The 20214-nt window shown below is 40.2% G+C and overlaps 1 protein-coding gene across 1 annotated transcript in view; it reads right to left on the minus strand.

Annotated features, from left to right (window-relative positions):
* Nucleotides 1–19630, minus strand: part of TRPM6 (transient receptor potential cation channel subfamily M member 6) — a 169946-nt gene extending 150316 nt beyond the window's left edge. Inside the window, exon 1 of the mRNA XM_070794665.1 lies at nt 18611–19630. Coding sequence (XP_070650766.1) covers nt 18611–18619 — 9 coding nt within the window. The 5' untranslated portion in view covers nt 18620–19630. The remainder of the gene's footprint in view (nt 1–18610) is intronic.
* Between the last annotated feature and the right edge of the window lie 584 nt (nt 19631–20214).

Here is a 20214-nt window from a genome sequence, read left to right on the forward strand (position 1 = left end):
AAACAAATTAATGTCTCAGTAAATTATTGACAGCAGGTTAAAAAATAAAACTTGGCTAGCCACAAAGAAGCCTCTCCGTGTGCCCCATATCTATCACAGACTGTACCCACTCCTTCCAAAAGTAACTACTATCTTGGCTTTTAGAGTAATCATTCACTTCTACTCTTCTGACTTTGATAACTTCCCTTGCATTTCTTTATAATTTTATCAATCAAATGTGCATCCCTAGCTGCTAGAGTCTTGCCTATTTTTTAAAATATGGGTCTTTTATGTCTGGTACAGGTTTCTAAATTCTCTCTGCTATGGACTAATGGATTTAAGCATATCTAATGTGTTTCAGATTGTGGAAGCCGGAATCCAAGATGGCCCCCAGTGATCCCTGCCTTCCAGTACTGACACCTTTATATGGTCCCCTCTCACATAGGAAGGGTTGGTCTGTTTAACCAATAAATTACAAGCATCCTCAGATATATTGTGAGTCGAGTTCCAGACCACCAGAATAAAGAGAATATTGCAATAAAGCTAGTCACATGAGTTTTTCGGTTTCCTCGTGCATATAAAAGTTATATTTACATTATACTATAGTCTATTAAAAGTCATTGTCTTTTTTTAAAAAAAAAGTACATATCTTAATTTTAAAATATTTTACTGCTAAAAATTTCTAACCATTATCTGAGCCTTTAGTGAGCCCTAAACTTTTGCTGGTGGAGGGTCTTGCCTAGATGTTGATGACTGCTGACAAATCAGGGCTGCTGCTGCTAAGTTGCTTCAGTCGTGTCTGACTCTGTGCGACCCCATAGACGGCAGCCCACCAGGCTCCTTCGTCCCTGGGATTCTCCAGGCAAGAACACTGGAGTGGGTTGCCATTTCCTTCTCCAATGCATGAAAGTGAAAAGTGAAAGTGAAGTCGCTCAGTTGTGTCCGACCCCTAGCGACCCCATGGACTGCAGCCTACAAGGCTCCTCCATCCATGGGATTTTCCAGGCAAGAGTACTGGAGTGGGGTGCCATTGCCTTCTCCAACTAATCAGGGTGGTGGTTGCTAAAGGTTAGGGTGGCTTTGGCCATCCTAATCAATTTCTTAAAATAAGACAGCAATAAAATTTGCTGCACTGACTCTGCCTCTCGTGAATGATTTCTCTGTAGCATGCATGATCTGAGATAGCATTTTACCACAGTAGAACTTCTTTAAAATTGAAGTCAGTCCTCTCAGGATCTGCCACTAATTTATCAACAAAGTTTATGCAATATTCTAAATCCTTTGTTGTCTTTTCAACAATCTTCACAGCACCTTCACTAGGAGTAGATTCCATTTCAAGAAAGCAGTAATATGAAGCTCCTTGTTGTTTAAAGCTTTATCATAAGATTATAGCAATTCAGGCTCCATGTCTAATTCTAGTTCTCTTGATATTTCTACCACACTCACAGCTACTTCCTCCGCTGAAATACCAAACCCCTTAAAATCACCCATGAGGGTTGGAATCAACTTTTTCCAAACTCGTGTTAATGTTGATATTTTAAACTCTTCCCATTAATCACAAATGTTCTCTTTAAAAATATATTTATTTGTTTATTTATTTGGCTATGTTGGGTCTTACTTGCATCATGCAGGATCTTTTGGTGTGGTGGGTGGGCTCCAGAGCTCGTGGGCTCAGTAGTTAACAGCACATGGGCTTTGTTTCCCTGTGGCAATGGGATCTTAGTTCCACAACTAGGGATGGAACACACATCCCCTGCATTGCAAGGCAGATTTTTAACCACTGGACTACCAGGGAAGTTCCACAAATGTTCTTAATGGTATCTATTAAATAGAATGGGCCTCCCAGGTGGGGCTAGTGGTAAAGAACCTGCCTGCCAATGCAAGAGACATAAGGGCTCAATCCCTGGGTCGGGAAGATCCCCTGAAGGAGGGCATGGCAACCCATCCCAGTATTCTTGCCTGGAGAATCCCATAGACAGAGAAGCCTGATGGGCTATAGTCCATAGGGTTGCAAAGAGTTTGACACGACTGAAGCAACTTAGCATGCATTAAATAGAACAGTGAATCCTTTCCAGAGGTTTTCAATTTCCTTAGCATCAGAGGAATCACTATCTATGGTAGCTATAGTCTCATGAAATATATGTCTTCAATAATGCTTGAAATTATAATGACTCCTTGATCCATAGGCTGATATATGAACTTTGCATTTGCAGGCATGAAAACAACATTAATCTTATTGTACATCTCCATCACAGCTCTTGGATGACCAGGCATATTGTCAATGGGCAGTAACACTTTGAAAATAATCTTTCTTTTCTGAGCAATAGGTTTCCACTGTGGGCTTAAAATATTCGGCTTAAAGACATCAGCTACATAAGCCCCTAATAAGAGAGTCAGCCTGTCCTTGGAAGCTTTCTGAAGCCAGGTATTGATTTCTCCTCTCTAGCTTTTGAAAGTCCTAGATGGCATCTTCTTGCAATATAAGTGCCCTTTGTTCATGCTGAAAATCTCTTTTTTACTGTAGCCATTTTCATTAATTATCTTACCTTCTGGATAACTTGCTACAGCTTCTACATCAACACTTGCTGCTTCATCTTGCACTTACATTATGGAAATGGCTTCTTTCTTTAATCTCATTAACCAATCTCTGCTAGCTTCAGACTTTTCTTCAGCAGCTTTCTCACTTCTCTCAGCCTTCATAGAATTAAAGAGAGGTAGGACCTTGCTATGAATTAAGGAAATTTGGGGCTCATTTTCTCTTCTATCCAGATCACTCCAAATTTACCCATATCAACAATAAGGCTGTTTAATTTTCTTACCATTTGTGGGTTCCCTGGAGTAGCACTTTTCATTTCCTTCAAGAACATTTCCTTTGCATTCACAAGTTGGTTAACTGTTTAGTGCAGGAGACAGCTTTCTGCCTATATCTTTTTGACATACCTTCTTCACTAAGCTTTATCATTTCTGGCTTTTGATCTGAAGTGAACACTTAGATGTCACTGTAGGGTCATTATGGGCCTAATTTCAATATTGTTGTATCTCAGAATAGGAAGGCCCAATGAGAGGGATAGAGAAGGGGGAACAACCAATAGGTGGAACAGTCAGAACACATGCATTTTTTTAAGTTCACAGTCTTACATGGGTATGGTTCATGGTGCCTAAAACAATTATAATAGCAACATCAAAGGTCATATCATCAAAGATCACAGATCACCATAACAAATATAACAACAACAAGAAAATGTGAAATGTTGCAGGAATTATCAAAATCTGACACAGAGCCACACAGTGAGCAAATGCTGTTGGAAAAATTGAGCCAAGAGACTTGCTCAATGCAGGGTAGTCACAGACCTTCAATTTGTAAAATAAAAGCATTATCTATGAAGTACAATAAAGCAAACAATAAAACAAGGTATGCTTGTACAGCAGAAGTAATGGTGTGCCACTTCGGAGATTAGGTTAAAAGTCTTCAGCTTTCATTTTTAGTTATCACTCACCAGACTGCCCTTTCTCCACACTCACTCTGAGGGAAGCCACGTTGTAAGCAGCCTGTAAGCCTCCTGTCAAGAGTCATGTATACATGACCTTCCCAAAGTCCTTAACCATTCCCTTCCCCACAGCAACCATGAGTTCATTTTCTAAGTCTGTGAGTCTCTTTCTGTTTTGTAAGTAAGTTCATGTACACATTGCTATATTTAAAATGTATAACCAACAAAACCTATTGTATAGCACATGGAACTCTGCTCAATGTTATGTGTCAGCCTGGATGGGAAAGGGGTTTGGGGGAGAATGGATACATGTATATGTACGGCTGAGTCCCTTCACTGTTCATCTGATACTATCACAACATTGTTAGTCGGCTATACTCCAAAACAAAATGTTTTTTGTGTTAAAAAATTAAAAAAAAAAAAAAAAAAAGAGCCGTGGGAATGTGTTTCAAAGTGGATCTTCCATGCCCAGATTCCAATAAGCATATTGCCACTGAACAGCCTGACTGCAATCTCCCTAAGGACCCTGATAAGGTTACAGTTAAGTTGATCATGAATTCCTGACTCTGTGAAACTGCAATATGATAAACTTGTCTGGCTTTAAGCAAGGCTCTGGAGGAATTTTTTTTTTTTTAAGTTAATGCTTTGGTGACTCAGACGGTAAAGAATGCACCTGCAATGCAGAAGACCCAGGTTTTATCCTTGGGTCAGGTGGATCGACTGGAGAAGGAAATGGCACCCCACTCCAGTATTCTTACCTGGAGAATTCCATGGACAGATGAGCCTGGCAGGCTGTAGTCCAAGGGGTTGTAAAGATTCGGACACAACTGAGTGACTAATACACACTTTATTTTTTTTTTTTAATATTTATTTATTTATTTTGCTGCACTGGGTCTCAGTTGTGTCCAACTCTTTGTGACCCATGGACTATAGCCTGCTGGGCTCCTCTGTCCATGGAATTCTCCAGGCAAGAATATTGGAGTGGGGTGCCATTTCCTCCTCCAGAGGCTCTTCCTGACCCAGAAATTGAACTCACGTCTCCTGAGACTCCTGCCTTGACAGGCAGGTTCTTTACCACAGAGCCACCCGGGAAGCCCTTAGTTGCAGCATGTGGGATCTTTTAGTTGTGACATGCAGGATCTTCATTCCCTGACCACAGATTGAACCCACATCCCCTGTAATTAGAAGTGGGATGTCTTAACCACTGGACCACAAGGGAAATCCCAGAGCAACTTTTTTTTACACAGCAGTGTAGTTTACTACACTGTAGTAAAATTAGTTTACTACATAACTAATTTACAATTCATTGCAATTCTTACTGCTACTGAAATTCAATTTATCTCATCTTTCCCAGTGGAGGCCTCTTCAAACTGTCTCCTGAGTTATTTGAGATAATCCTAGTAGTCTTTAATAGCTCTTTTGCTCTCAATAGGTTTTCAGAGTTTTCTTAAAATTGCCTGCTCTAACTTCCTGGTGGTCCAGTGGTTAAGACTCTGAGCTTCTAATTTCAGGGGGCCCAGATTCTACCCCTGGTCAGGAAACCAAGATCCCACATGTCGTGTGACACAGCAAAAAAAAAAAAAAAAGGAAAGAAAGAAAAAGAAAAGTATGGGCTAAAAAAAAAATTTTTTTAATTAGCTATTTCTCCAAGAAGTCCTGGTTTATTTTATTCAGAATGATCTAGAGAAAGACTAGAGTCTGGGTGCCATGGGTGCTTGGTTGATAATTATTTCTAGATCTTTTCAGTAGAGAGATAAAATGTCTTATGAGTTAATACTTAAATTTCCAATCCATATACAGGATTAAAGATTTTTATTTAACTTCTTAGGATTAAAGATTTTTATTTAACTTCTTTTATATTAAATCTGATTCTTTTCAACTACACAGAGAATCCTGGTTCTCAAGGACAGAGGCAACAAAATTAAATAACCATTAAGTAGTCATTTGTTTCATTCTACGTAAACATACATACAACAGTCTCAGAAAACAATTCCAATACTATCACTAATCATTATGACTTCTGAAGGCCATTTGAACAACTTTTGCATAGGCTACCATCATTTTCTCCTTTTAAAATATTTATACCATGTCTATATTCTTTGGTCAGTCATCATTACATACACTTTTCCTTTTAAATATTCACATAATATTAGTTCCACAAGTAATCATACAGTATATTTGATGCCTACTGCCAGTACAATCGGAGAAGGCAATGGCACCCCACTCCAGTACTCTAGCCTGGACAATCCCATGGACGGAGGAGCCTGGTAGGCTGCGGTCCATGGGGTCGCAAAGAGTCGGACACGACTGAGCGACTTCACTTTCACTTTTCACTTTCATGCATTGGAGAAGGAAATGGCAACCCACTCCAGTGTTCTTGCCTGGAGAATCCCAGGGATGGAGGAGTTCACAATCCCAGGGATGGAGAAGCCTGGTGGGCTGCCATCTATGGGGTCACACAGAGTCGGACATGACTGGAGCTACTTAGCAGCAGCAGCAGCCAGTACAATGATATGATAAGGTGTCTCATATTACTTTGGTTGGTAAGTTGTTCTTCAGTAGATTACTCAGGGAAAGCTCATGAAAACAATATTGTTTTCACTCCCAGCAAGTTTTCCCATTTGAGCACTTCTGAGAAGAAACCATAAAGGGTTCATTTCAAGAGATGATGGGGGTGGACTTAATAGTCCTTTATGCTTTATCACAAGGCTGCTTGCCCTCACTCACTGGTGGAGTAGGCAGAACCCCTCCCAAGGTCAGTTGATGTTCTCAAAGTGCCCACCACACTTCTTAGTGATGATCTGACTGCATCTTTGAGTTTCTCTTGTTTTCAGTTCATCTGCCACCACACTGCTTCTTTCTGCTATCTTGCACATAGATGATAATAATATCCACAATCTGGTTGTTGCTGATTTCTACCTGATTTTACTCAGGATTTCCTAGAGTTAACTTGTCACTTAGTTTGATATGTATTCTTCTTCTTTTCTATGAGCTTCTGGATCTGTGGTTTGGTACTTATTACTAATTTTGGGAAATATCTGTGCTTATCCCTTTCTTCTTCTAATACTGCCATTACACAGATGTGAGTGGGTGTGTGTACTCAGTCATACATGATTCTTTGGACCCCGTAGACTGTAGCCCACAGCCTCCTCTGTACACAGAATTTTCCAGGCAAGAATACAGAAGTGGGTTGCCAGTTCATCCTCCAGGGTATCTTCCTCACCGAGGGATCAAACCCACATCTCCTTCACTGGCAGGTGGGGTCTTCACCACTGAGCCACCTGGGAAACACGTATGTTATGCATTTTCTAACTGTCCCATAGGATCAAATATCTCTTTTTTATATCTTTCTTTTTCATTGCATTCCCTTTTTCTCTCTGCATTTCAGTTTTAGAAGTTTCTGTTGACATTTCTTCAAAAAAGAGTTGTTGATTTTCAGTTTGTTCAGTTTTTTTCTTGGTGTGGCATTGGAAGTGAAACTTCTCATCTCCTTACATGCCAAAGTAGAAACTGAAGTCTATTTAGTTCTGTTGCAAATTTTCTCCATGGGTTTTTTTTGTTTGTTTGTTTGTTTTGCTATACATTTTATATGTGGGGATTTGAGAGGGTCAAAAAACCACATAGCCACTGCAATCTTCTCAAACTCAGAAATAATGTTTAATAATAAAAAAAAGTAAGAGGTATTTGGTACAAAGTAATTCAATGTTACAACTTAAGCTAATTTTCTTGGTTTAAAAATGTTTTAGTAAACATTTACTATAATTATAAATTGGCAAGCAGGACTTCCCTGGTAGTCTAGTGCTTAAGAACCTGCCTGCCAATGCAGGGGACACAGGTTTGATCCCTGATCTGGGAAGATCACACATACTACAAAGCAACAAATCTCATGCCCCCACAACTAGTGAGCCCACTTGCTGCAACTACTGAAGACCATGCACCTAGATCCCTGCTCCTCAACAGGAGAAGCCACCACAATAGAAGCCTGTGTACAATAATGAAGAGTAGCCCTGACTCTCTGCAACTAGAGGAAGCCCATACACAGCAATGAAGATCCAGCATAGCCAAAAATCAATCAAAAAGAAAATTTTTTTAATAATAAAAATAAAGGATCCAAAAAGACATTTAAAAAATTAACAAGAAAAAGACAAGAATTCCCTTAATAAAAAACAGACACTATCTCGAAATCAGGCAATTTATAGAGAAAGTGAAACAAACTGAAGATATTGAAACTCATTAATAAACAATGGAACACCTATTAAAACAACAATGAGATATCAGTCTTAACTGTGTTAGTCTAGCAAAAATTAGAGAACTAGATAATAATAAGTTCTCATTTGCTGTTCAGTCGCTCAGTCATGTCCAACTCTTTGTGACCCCATGGACTGTGGCACGCCAGGCTTCCCTGCCCTTCACCATCTCCCAAAGTTTACTCAAACTCATGTCCATTGAGTCAGTGATGCCATCCAACCATCTCATCCTCTGTCCTCCCCTTCTCCTCCTGACTTTAATCTTTTCCTGCATCAGGGTCTTTTCTAAAGAATCGGCTCTTCACAACAGGTGGCCAAAGTACTGGAGCTTCAGCTTCAGCTTCAGGCCTTCCAATGAATATTTAGGATTGATTTCCTTTAGGATTGACTGGTTGGATCTCTGTGCAGTCCAAGAGACTCTCAAGAGTCTTGTCCAACACCACAGTTCAAATACATCAATTCTTCAGTGCTCAGCCTTCTTTATGGTCCAACTGTCACATCCATACGTGACTACTGGAAAAACCATAGCTTTGACTAGATGGACATTTGTTGGCAAAGTAAGGTCTCTGCTTTTTAATATTCTGTTTAGCTTTATCATAGCTTTTCTTCCAAGGAGTAAGCGTCTTTTAATTTCATGGCTGCAGTCACTATCTGCAGTGATTTTGGAGCCCCCCAAAATAAAGTCTGTCATTATTTGCCATGAAAGTGAAAGTGGAGAGTGAAAAAGTTGGCTTAAATTTCAACATTCAGAAAACGAAGATCATGGCATCTGGTCCCATCACTTCATGGGAAATAGATGGGGAAACAGTGGAAACAGTGTCAGACTTTATTTTTTTGGGCTCCAAAATCACTGAAGATGGTGACTGCAGCCATGAAATTAAAAGACGCTTACTCCTTGGAAGAAAAGTTATGACCAACCTAGATAGCATATTCAAAAGCAGAGACATTACTTTGCCAACAAAGGTCTATCTAGTCAAGGCTATGGTTTTTCCAGTGGTCACGTATGGATGTGAGAGTTGGACTGTGAAGAAAACTGAGCGCTGAAGAATTGATGTTTTTGAACTGTGGTGTTGGAGAAGACTCTTGAGAGTCCCTTGGACTGCAAGGAGATCCAACCAGTCCATTCTGAAGGAGATCAGCCCTGGGATTTCTTTGAAGGGAATGATGCTGAAGCTGAAACTCCAGTACTTTGGCCACCTCATACAAAGAGTTGACTCATTGGAAAAGACCCTGATGCTGGGAGGGATTGGGGACAGGAGGAGAAGGGGACAACAGAGGATGAGATGGCTAGATGGCATCACTGACTCGATGGACGTGAGTCTGAGTGAACTCCGGGAGTTGGTGATGGACAGGGAGGCCTGGCATGCTGCGATTCATGGGGTCGCAGAGTTGGACATGACTGAGCTACTGAACTGAACTGAACTGAACTGAATGGGACCAGATGCCATGATCTTAGTTTTTTGAATGTTGAGTTTTAAGCCAGTTTTTCCACTCTCCTCTTTTACTTTTATCAAGAGGTTCTTTAGTTCCTCTTCGCTTTCTGCCCATAAGCGTGATGTCATCTGCATAATCTGAGGTTATTGATATTTCTCCTGGCAATCTGGATTCCAGCTTGTGCTTCATACAGCCCACCATTTCTCATGATGTACTCTGAATATGAGTTAAATAAGCAGGGTGACAATATACAGATTTGACGTACTCCTTTCCCAATTTGGAACCAGTCAGTTGTTCCATGTCTGGTTCTAACTGTTGCTTCTTGACCTGCATACAGATTTCTCAGGAGGCAGGTAAGGTGGTCTGGTATTCCTGTCTCTTGAAGAATTTTCCACTGATGTGGTCCACACAGTCAAAGTTTTCACATCATCAATAAAGCAGAAGTAGATGTTTTTCTGGAATTCTCTTGCTTTTTCTAGAATCCAACAGATGTTGGCAATTTGATCTCTCATCACTCTGCCTTTTCTAAATCTAGCTTGAACATCTTGAAGTTCTCAGTTCACGTACTGTTGAAGTCTATCTTGGAGAATTTTGAGTATTACTTTGCTAGCGTGTAAAATGAATGCAATTATGTGGTAGTTTAAACATTCTTTCCCAGCTGGGAAAGATTGAAGGCAGGAGGAGAAGGGGATGACAGAGGATGAAATGGTTGAATGGCATCACCAACTCGATGGACATGAGCTCTGGGAGTTGGTGGTGGACAGGGAAGCATGGCGTGCTGCAGTCCATGGGGTTGCAAAGAGTTGGACACGACTGAGTTACTGAACTGAACTGAACTTGAACATTCTTTGGCATTGCCTATCTTTGGGATTGGAATGAAAACTGACCTTTTCTAGTCCTGTGGCCACTTCCAAATTTGTTGGCATATTGAGTGCAGTGCTTTAACAGCATCATCTTTGAGGATTTGTATAGTTTTTATGTATTCTTATCACCTCTTCTATCTTCTGCTTCTATTAGGTCCACACCATTTCTGTCCTTTATTGTGCCCATCTTTGCATGAAATGTTCCCTTGGTATCTTTAATTTTTGTGAAGATATCTCTAGTCTTTCCCATTCTGTTGTTTTCCTCTATTTCTTTGCATTGGTCACTTAGGAAGGCTTTCTTATCTCTCCTTACTATTCTTTGGAACTCTGCATTCAGATGGGCATATCTTTCCTTTTCTCCTTTGCCTTTACCTTCTCTTCTTTTCTCAGTTATTTTTAAGGCATCCTCAGACAACCATTTTGCCTTTTTGCATTTCTATTTCTTGGGCATGATTTTGATCAACACCTTCTGCACAATTTTGAACCTCTGTCCATAGTTTTTCAGGCACTCTGTCTATCAGATCTAATCCCTTGAATCTATTTGTCACTTCCACTTTATAAACATAAGGTATTTGATTTAGGTCATACCTGAATGGTCTAGTGGTTTTTCCCTATTTTCTTCAATCAAAGTCTGAATATTGCAATAAGGAGTTCATGATCTGAGCCACAGTCAGATCCTGGTCTTGTTTTTGCTGACTGTATAGAACTTCTCCATCTTTGGCTGCAAAGAATATAATCAATCTGATTTTGGTGTTGACCATCTGGTGATGTCCATGTGTAGAGTCATCACTTGTGTTGTTGGAAGAGGGCATTCTCTTGGCAAAACTGTTATCCTTTGCCCTGCTTCATTTTGTACTCCAAGGCCAAACTTGCCTGTTACTCCAGGTAACTCTTGATTTCCTACTTTTGCTTTCCAGGCCCCTATGATGAAAAGGACATCTTTTTTTAGTGTTAGTTCTAGAAGGTCTTGTAGGTTCTCATAGAACCGTTCAACTTCAGCTTCTTTGGCATAGAAGCATGGTCGGGGCATAGACTTGGATTACTGTGATATTGAATGGTTTGCCTTGAAAACGAACAGAGATCATTCTATTGTTGCACCCAAGTACTAGTTTATAGAAACCCTGAGACAGAGTCTGGAAAGGTTCCCACTGGCAGATATCTTTTTTGTTGTTGTTGTTAAGTGAAAGAGGCTTTTTTTTGGGAAAGGAGGGGGCTGAGGAGAGGGAGCGTGTACATAAACTAATGTCACCATTCTGCAGTGAAATTTAGTACTTCATAGTCAAATTAAATAATGCATACCTTGTGATCCAGAAATGCCATTGCTGGAGATATAACCAAAATAAACTCTCACACTAGATGTATGAAGAAACAATATGAGATTGTGATATGGTTTCTGTCACTGGAGGCATAAATAGGTAAAATGTGGTGAGTTCATAATGATGTCCCATGTAGAAACAACAGATCTATATGGTAGCAATTATGTACAGATCTTTAAAACTTTACCACTTAGTTAAAAAAGAACACAAATTGAGATCCATAAGGTATTAAAGAATATATGTTTTAAACATGTACTAAAAAAACAAAAAATACACAGTTTACAAAAACTGATATAAAAAGAGAACACACATTAACTGAATTAGAATGGCTGCCATAGAGTAATGATAATAGGAATAAAGATAAAGAGGGACAGAAATAAACAGATTTTTTTTAAAGAGCATGATCTTATAGATTATGATAAAGTGCTAGATTATGATAAAGTGCCTTAAAATGAGAAGTATATAAACTTATTTTTCCACATCTGAATTTCTACTATAATGTTTTAAAATAAATTTAAGTACTTTCCCTCAAAAACCTGTACTTTTTGAGAATACTTCAAACCACAAAGTACTATTTATTTTCCTTGTGCTATAGCATCTCCTCTAGTTATTATCCATTTTCTGACTTCCTTTTCTAGCAGCATATCTAAACTCATAACTTTTTATTCATCTGACTCATTCATTTATTTACTCAATAAGTATTTAAGTGTTTACTTAAATATCAAGTGTGCATAAAGTATTGTTGGGCACTAAGAGGACATGTGGGAAATATTTTATGACCGCTTTTTCCAGGAACCTTCATTCTCATGTTGCATGTAAAGCATTAACCCACAAAACAGCTCAAAGCATTCCTACGCAGTACTGATTTTGTGTCTGAAGATGAGAACTGGATGTTAACATGTGGTGGGATCTGGAGAAGACATATCAGTGAGGATTGAAGTAGGTGGGAAAATATGTCAAGAGTCTACCTGTGGGACTTCTCTGGCACTCCAGTGGGTAAGATTCCACACTTCCACTGCAGGAGGCATGAGTTCTGTCCCTGGTGGGAGAAATAAGATCCTGCATGCCATGTGGTGATGCCAAAAAGAAAAAAAAAAAAAGAAGAGTCTAGGTATATTTTACATCTTATATAATGAGTAGGAGAGAGAGAGAAAGAAAAGGGATCCCATGTGGGGACATGTCTTTTTACAAGGCACAAAGTCAAGACTGAATAAAGCATAATCAGAAAGCATAAAACTAGATGGTGGGAACTGAGGTAAGGAATTAAGGGCAATACGGTTAAACCATGGGCTTCCCTGGTACCTCAGCTGGTAAATAATCCGCCTACAATGCAGGAGACCCCAGTTCAACTCCTGGGCCGAGAAGATCTGCTCGAGAAGGGATAGGCCACCACTCCAGTATTTTTGGGTTTCTCTGGTGACTCAGCTGGTAAAGAACCCACCTGCAATGCGGGAGACATGGGTTTGATACTGGGTTAGGAAGACCCCTGGAGAAGGGAACGGGGCAACCCAGTCCGGTATTCTGGCCTGGAGAATTCCATGGACTGTATAATCCATGGAGTCGCAAAGAGTCAGACATGACTGAGTGAATTTGACTTTCACTTTCACTATTAAAACAACAGAGAACAAACTGTAGATGACTTCAGGGTCTCACCAAGTAATCTTGATTTTATCCTGTAGGCAGCAGGAAGCTTCTGTAGGGTTCTGATTTGGGAACTGAATAGATTTTTCTGAGTTACATGATCACATCAAATCTTTCACCAAATGCTGCTCAGGATCATAGTTCTCCTTCTGTCCAGTCCCACAGTGATAGACCTCGTCCAAAACGGGTTCAGTGAACTTTTACTATAACCCCTCCCTCCTCCCTGCTCCTTTCTCTCCCCAACTTGCAGCCTTTTATCCTTTCACTTCTTCCACCTCTTCAGCTTCATAACTTGACCTCATTCTATCAGAGTTTGGGTTATCTATGTTTCTCTGGCATCCTATGTTTACCTCTACCACATTAATTGATCATTATTTTAATCATCAAAAGTTTAGTGATCCCTCTACTGTCTACTAGGCTGAGACCATGATGATGAGTAAAAACAGAAGCAAAACCTGCCCTCATGTAGCCTAGAAGCAGAGAGAAAATCTGTCTTATTTTAGAATCCTATTTTTCACTGTAGAATTTATTGCACTGCATTTCAACTGAGCTGAGAGTGTCAGGCACCTTGTAGATGCTCAGTAAATGTTAAATGAATGAATGAATGAACAGAGGTTTGGAGAATCCTACTTATATGGCCATAAGCATTATCATCAGTCCTGGACTTATAATGGCAATTTCATCCATTCTCAGAACTGCTTATCACTTGAAAACATAAGCTCTAGGTCAAACTCTAGGTCAAACTTTTTCTGTAAAGTGCTGGTTAGACTTTATAAGCCATATGGTATCTGTCACAACTACTCAGGTCTGCCATGGTAGTACAAAAGCAGCCATAGATAATACGAAAACAAATGTGGCCGTGTTCCAAGAAAATATTATTTATAAAAACGGGTGGTGGACTGGACTTGGCACACAGGTCCTTGCTTCCCAACCTGTGCTGTAGATGAGGCCCCTTCTGCCAATTTTTCAGTACTGCCTTCATGCCTGGTCCATACTCTATTCTTTAGTCAGGTAAATTTACTTGCTACACCCAACAGCTGAGTTCCCCTTTAAACTCATGCCTGACATCTGCAACTTGTCACAGATTGTGGTATTGTGAAAGAGTATATAATCTGGAGCCCCAAAGACCTGTTTTACTAATTGGTTGACCTTTTGCCAAGTTACTTTGCATTACTGAACCTTTATTTCCTCACTGTAAATGGAGTTTTGCTTTTTTTAATTTTGACTAAGAAGATCAAGTAAGGAATGTATACTGAGAACTGAACGTGACGCAGACACACAGGAAACAGTTACAAATATCCCCCGGTCATGTTCTTTTCCTATTTTAAATCATTATCAGGTATTTATGGAGGATCTATTATATCCAAGGTACAGTTTCAGGTACCTTTAAAACTATCCTAAATCTTCCATGATATCTCCCTTGACCACTGGGTCTCCAACTTGCATATAACACGATACACCTAAGAGCCTAAAAGTTCTGATGCTTGAGTCCCAGCACTAGATATTCTGATATGTTTTATAAGGAATGGCCTGAGCATCAGAACTACCCCCAAATAATTTCAATATAGAGCAAATTTCAGGGTCACTGCTCTAGATGGGACTCTGGGTTCAAACAACTCAGAAACCCTCTTCTTCTGTCTTTCCAGCTGCTTTCTCTTTAATAGTTAATGCACGTCCTTATAGAGTTAAGAGTTGATTGAGTTCTCCCAGCAATTATTTACTCATTTTTGGATACGTTTATGTTAAGGACAATGGAAAAAAAGAGAATGAAGTAATCCTCTTACCTTGCATTTGACATTTGTTGTGTAATTATCAAGTGTCTATTCCCCTTTCTTGTGGCAACAATCTGGATTTTCACTTGGGGATTCTCCTTCCCCATCTTCAGTTCAGTTGTCCTGCTTGAGGCTTTTCCCCTGGACCCTAGAAGCTCATGAAACCAGTACAGTAACCCTCCTGGCTACCATCACTCTTGGTCTACTCTGAGGAACTTTCATGTTTTCCAGGATTGCTGAAAGACACTTACTTTTTTCCCATTGGATTGGAATCTGAGACAAAATGGCTCTTGGAGAGTCTGGCAGCTATTCTATAACCTCAAAGAGAAAGCCCATCTAAGAACAAAATAAGAGAAAGAGATAAGACAGACAGAGAGATCACTTTGTGCCTTAGTATCTAGCTGTTTCTCAAATCAGGTGCATCATTAAACTGCTATATGAACCAATAAACTCCCTTTTGCTCCTGCTTCTGCCAATTTTAGTCAGGTATTCTGTCACTGACAACCAGAAGAATCCCAAACTGATACAGCCTTCACTCATCTCCCTCAGAACCCAATTTATCACCCATATTCACAGAAACTACATGCCAGAGCCAATCACCAATCATTCATTCAACAAATGTACTAAGTGTCTATGGAATACAATGTTCAGCCTAGGAGGAGGGAGGAGGGATGATAGCAGTATGCCATGATTAAGAACTGCAGGAGAACAAGGTGATGGAGGAGTAGGTGGACTTGGAGTACATCTCTCTCCATGGATACATCAGGAATACACCTTTAGCCATAGAAGTGCACGCAGAACACCAGCTGAGAGCAAACAGAAGTACCTGACCAGAGGAAAAGAATATATAGACCCATGCAAAACTTGGTAAGATGAAGGAACTAGGGGGAAAAACAGGAGTGTTCATAGGACTGGACCTGCCCTCGGCTGGTGGGAGAACTGAAGCAGGGGTCCAATCCCCACATCAGGGCAATTGTCTGAGTCAGAGGAGAAACATTAAGGCTGAAAGTGAAACAACTAATCTGTGGCAGCCTAAATGGAACGAGAATCAGACAGTCCTTGCCACAGCCATACATACCCTGGACATGAAGGTTGGCCCCCTGGAGGGCACAGTGGCTAGGAGCTGGAGTTTAGGGATTGTGGAGAAGTCCCAGGGCAAGAGCTTCTGTTGACTGAAGACAGACAGGTTGAGGGGATTTGAGGGAGGAGATCGTGGTAGAAAACGCAAGTGAAGGCAAGCCAGGCAGCCATGGAAGCAAGGTGATACTGCTGAGTCATGTGTAGGGGATGGAGCCATCACCATAGGCTCTCTCTCCCCATATGCCAGCATCAGTCAGCTGAACAATAGAGAGGCTGACCCATCAAATGCCTGACGCACTGAACTACAGAGTAGGACCCCCACCCAAGGTGCCCCTTTAGGTGCCTGATGCACTGATCTATAGAATAGGATGCCAGCCGGGGGGGGGGGGGGGGGCCCTTCTATGTGCCTGACATGCCGAACAACAGCGAAGGACCCCAGGCAAGGAAACCCTCTAAGTGCCTGAATGGGCAGAGCTACAGAGAAAGGCCAAAGAGGCCTTCTGATCCCCAACTGCAAGAGGCTTGAAAAAAAGACTCTGATAGGGCCATAACTCCTGCAGCGGAAGCAGTTCATGTCCTTGCACACTTGGCGCCTCCAGAGTCCCCACAAGCCAAGCAATTGTACCACCTTCATGCTCAACTCTTACTGTGGCAGAGCTGCCACAGGCAAAAAAAGTCTTGAGTCTATGCACCCAGGGTTGCTTCCATTGTGTCCGACTCTTTGCAACCCTGTAGACTGTGCCCTGCCAGGCTTCTGTCATGGAGTGGGATTCTCCAGGCAAGAATACTGGAGCACATTGGCCAATACTGGTTGCCATACCCTCCTAGAACACTATATTTCCTGCTTCCCTAGCCACCAACTCCCCTGAGTACCTGGTACTGCCAGAACCCCTGTGAGCCAAGCAGTTGCACCACCTTGAACATGACCCTCACAGGAGCAAACCCAAGTCCTCCAGGGCAGCCTCGGGAGTAAACCCCACTGGATGACCCACATGTAGAGGTGGAAAAAAAACCACAATTGAAACCCAGGGGCAGAGTGGGAAGACCCAAAACCTTCCCACCAGCTGTACAAGCTGCAGATTAAATCCACATGATTAACTAGGCAGACTGTTTGTCTATGGAATATATAAAAGGCCATTGAGAGCTCCCACAAAAGAAAATGCACTAGTTGTGATACCTGTGGACATTGGAGGCAAGAACACACAGGAGTAGGACCAGATTAGAATCCGAGCTGCCCCTACAGCAGGTCCAGAGATCAGCACAGTGTTGGAGGACAACCTAAGGAGGTGAGGTGGACTGTGACTCCTAGCGAGGGAAAGACTCTGACAGCAGTGACTCAAGAAAAACATGTATTATTCTTACTTTTTGACTTGTTCTGTAGATTCTTTTGGATTTTTTTTTTCCTTTTCCTTTCTTCCCCCACCCCCCACCATTGTAGTTGTCAATTTTATTGGCACTAACAAATCCAATTAAGCTTTTGAGCTTTTTTTTCTCAGTCACATTTTTTTTACTGTTGTTATAAACCTTTGCCTCTACGTTGGGCTTTTGCAGCTCTGTGGATTTTTCCTTTTTTTTTTTTTCCTTCTCTCTTTTTCTAATTTTAATTTTTAATTTTTTAAACCTTATATAGTCAAGAAATACAAGAGAAGAAAAAAGATCTACAAAATCAACCACAAACAAGAACTGCATAAAATTTGTGGAAAGAATACTCAGTAACAATGCCATCCTACTGTGTGTGAAGCCCTGTGCTAGATATTGAGGACAGAAAGGATCATAAGACAAGAATGATGCAATGTTGCTGTAAAAAATAGGTGGCATTTTCCATAATTTTTCCAACACTCAGAAAAGTATTAAAGTTCTCCAAAATGGAAAGGTTTGGTTTATAGTGGGAAAGAGGCAAATTAAATTCCTTTCAGATAAAGACCCTTTTCTACTTCCTTCTAAATTCATCATTGACTTATTGAGTACTGAATAAAGTTTTATACAAGTGGTGAGAAGATATATTCTGATATCCATTAATATAAGTGCAGACTTAAAACTAGACAAATAATCAATAGCCAATCCCACAAAGTCTTCTATGTGCCCAGGACTGTTCTGGGCCTCAAAAGAGAAATTCTGGATTTTTTTTTTTTTTTTTAATTAAAGGTCAAAATTGAAATCTGCAAGAAAAGTCAGTATTCTAATGAAAGTACTTCTATTATACCCAAATATCATTCTTTATTTTTCCAGAAAAACAATAATTGAAATATCTGTTTAGGTTTCATTTATAAAACTGTTATGACTAACTTCAAATTGATTTCAAGAAACAAGAAAATAAAATCATCTTGCTAAATAAAAACACACAGCCATAAAATAAGTTTCCGCTAGAGTATCTGACATTTAAAGTCTCCCCCGGGATGTTCCATTCAGGTCCTTCTCTGGCTAGTTCCAATAATCAAAATTATTTATCTTTTTGATCACTTAAAACTGTCTCCAGTCTACTTACTAAACAGTTCAACATTCCATCAATGTAGAAAGACATATTAATTACAGTTCAATTAACCAAATAAACTGCATAGTTAATAGAAATAATTTTTTTTAGGAGGAAAATGAAACAATTTTTTTGGCATGCATGCCTAATTGTGTGTTTTAAATTCTTGGTTTTGGCTTGTGATCACTTAAAAACAACCACCAAACACATCTAAATGGTTGATTATAAATGCAAGATTATGCCTTCTGCATTTTATAGTATATAAAATCTAGCATATGAAAAAATAAACTCAAGAGCAACAAAGAGGTCCAGTCACTTACCCTCTTCATAACCACGGCCAGGGTAAATTTCACTCAACCTTCAGCCATTGAATTTTATCCTGAGGTTTCCATCTACCACACAATCAGATAAACCCCGATTTGTGGGAGCAAGTAATGGAAACTGTGATGTAAAAAGAATTGCCAAATTTCCATGTGCTTAACCTGAAAGGGAGAAATTCCAATGTGAACTGAGGAAAAAGTTTTCAGCTGCTTTTAAACCCAAGGGGCTGATTTCACTTTTAGCAGGAACTTGTGACTAAGATTGCCTTGTCGGGAAAATGATTAACACTCTTGTTGTCGTCATCTGCTTGAGCTCTCCAGCTGTAGGAAATTGGCCAAGGGAACCTTATCAATCCTAGACATGTGTGCTGTGAATACACTGTCCTCCTGAGCCAGCACTTAGTTACTTATTTAAATAAAGATGTATTTAGAACCTCTACCAACATTGTTAGTGGTTATTTTATTAAAACTATGATTAGCAAACACCCTCTTCCAACAACACAAAAGAACACTCTACACGTGGACATCATCAGATGGTCAACAGTGAAATCAGATTGATTATATTCTTTGCAGCCAAAGATGGAGAAGCTCTATACAGTCAGCAAAAACAAGACCGGGAGCTCACTGTGGCTCAGATCATGAATTCCTTATTGCCAAATTCAGACTTAAATTGAAGAAAGTAGGGAAAACCACTAGACCATTCAGGTATGGCCTTAATCATATCTCTTATGATTATACAGTGGAAGTGGGAAATAGATTTAAAGGACTAGACCTGATAGGTAGAGTACCTGATGAACTATGGACAGAGGTTCAAGACCTTGTACAGGAGGCAGGGATCAAGACCATCCCCATGGAAAAGAAATGCAAAAAAGCAAAATGGCTGTTTTAGGAGGCCTTACAAATAGCTGTGAAAAGAAGAGAAGCGAAAAGCACAGGAGAAAAGGAAAGATATAAGCATCTGAATGCAGAATTCCAAAGAAAAGCAGAAAGAGATAAGAAAGCCTTCCTCAGCAATCAATGCAAAGAAATAGAGGAAAACAACAGAATGGGAAAGACTAGAGATCTCTTCAAGAAAATTAGAGATACCAAGGGAACATTTCATACAAAGATGGGCTCGATAAAGGACAGAAATGGTATGGACCTAACAGAAGCAGAAGACATTAAGAAGAGATGGCAAGAATACACAGAAGAACTGTACAAGAAAAATCTTCATGACCCAGATAATCACAATGGTGTGATCACTCACCTAGAGCCAGACATCCTGGAATGGGAAGTCAAGTGGGCCTTAGAAAGCATCACTACGAATGAAGCTAGTGGAGGTGATGGAATTCCAGTTGAGCTATTTCAAATCCTGAAAGATGATGCTGTGAAAGTGCTACACTCAATTTGCCAGCACATATGGAAAACTCAGCAGTGGCCACAGGATTGGAAAAGGTCAGTTTTCATTCCAATCCCAAAGAAAGGCAATGCCAAAGAATGCTCAAACTACCACACAAGTGCACTCATCTCACACGCTAGTAAAGTAATGCTCAAAATTCTCCAAGCCAGGCTTCAGCAACACATGAACTGTGAACTTCCAGATGTTCAAGCTGGTTTTAGAAAAG

The sequence above is a fragment of the Bos indicus genome, chromosome 8 (genome assembly GCF_029378745.1).
Source record: "Bos indicus isolate NIAB-ARS_2022 breed Sahiwal x Tharparkar chromosome 8, NIAB-ARS_B.indTharparkar_mat_pri_1.0, whole genome shotgun sequence".
Taxonomy (NCBI): Eukaryota; Metazoa; Chordata; class Mammalia; order Artiodactyla; family Bovidae; genus Bos; species Bos indicus.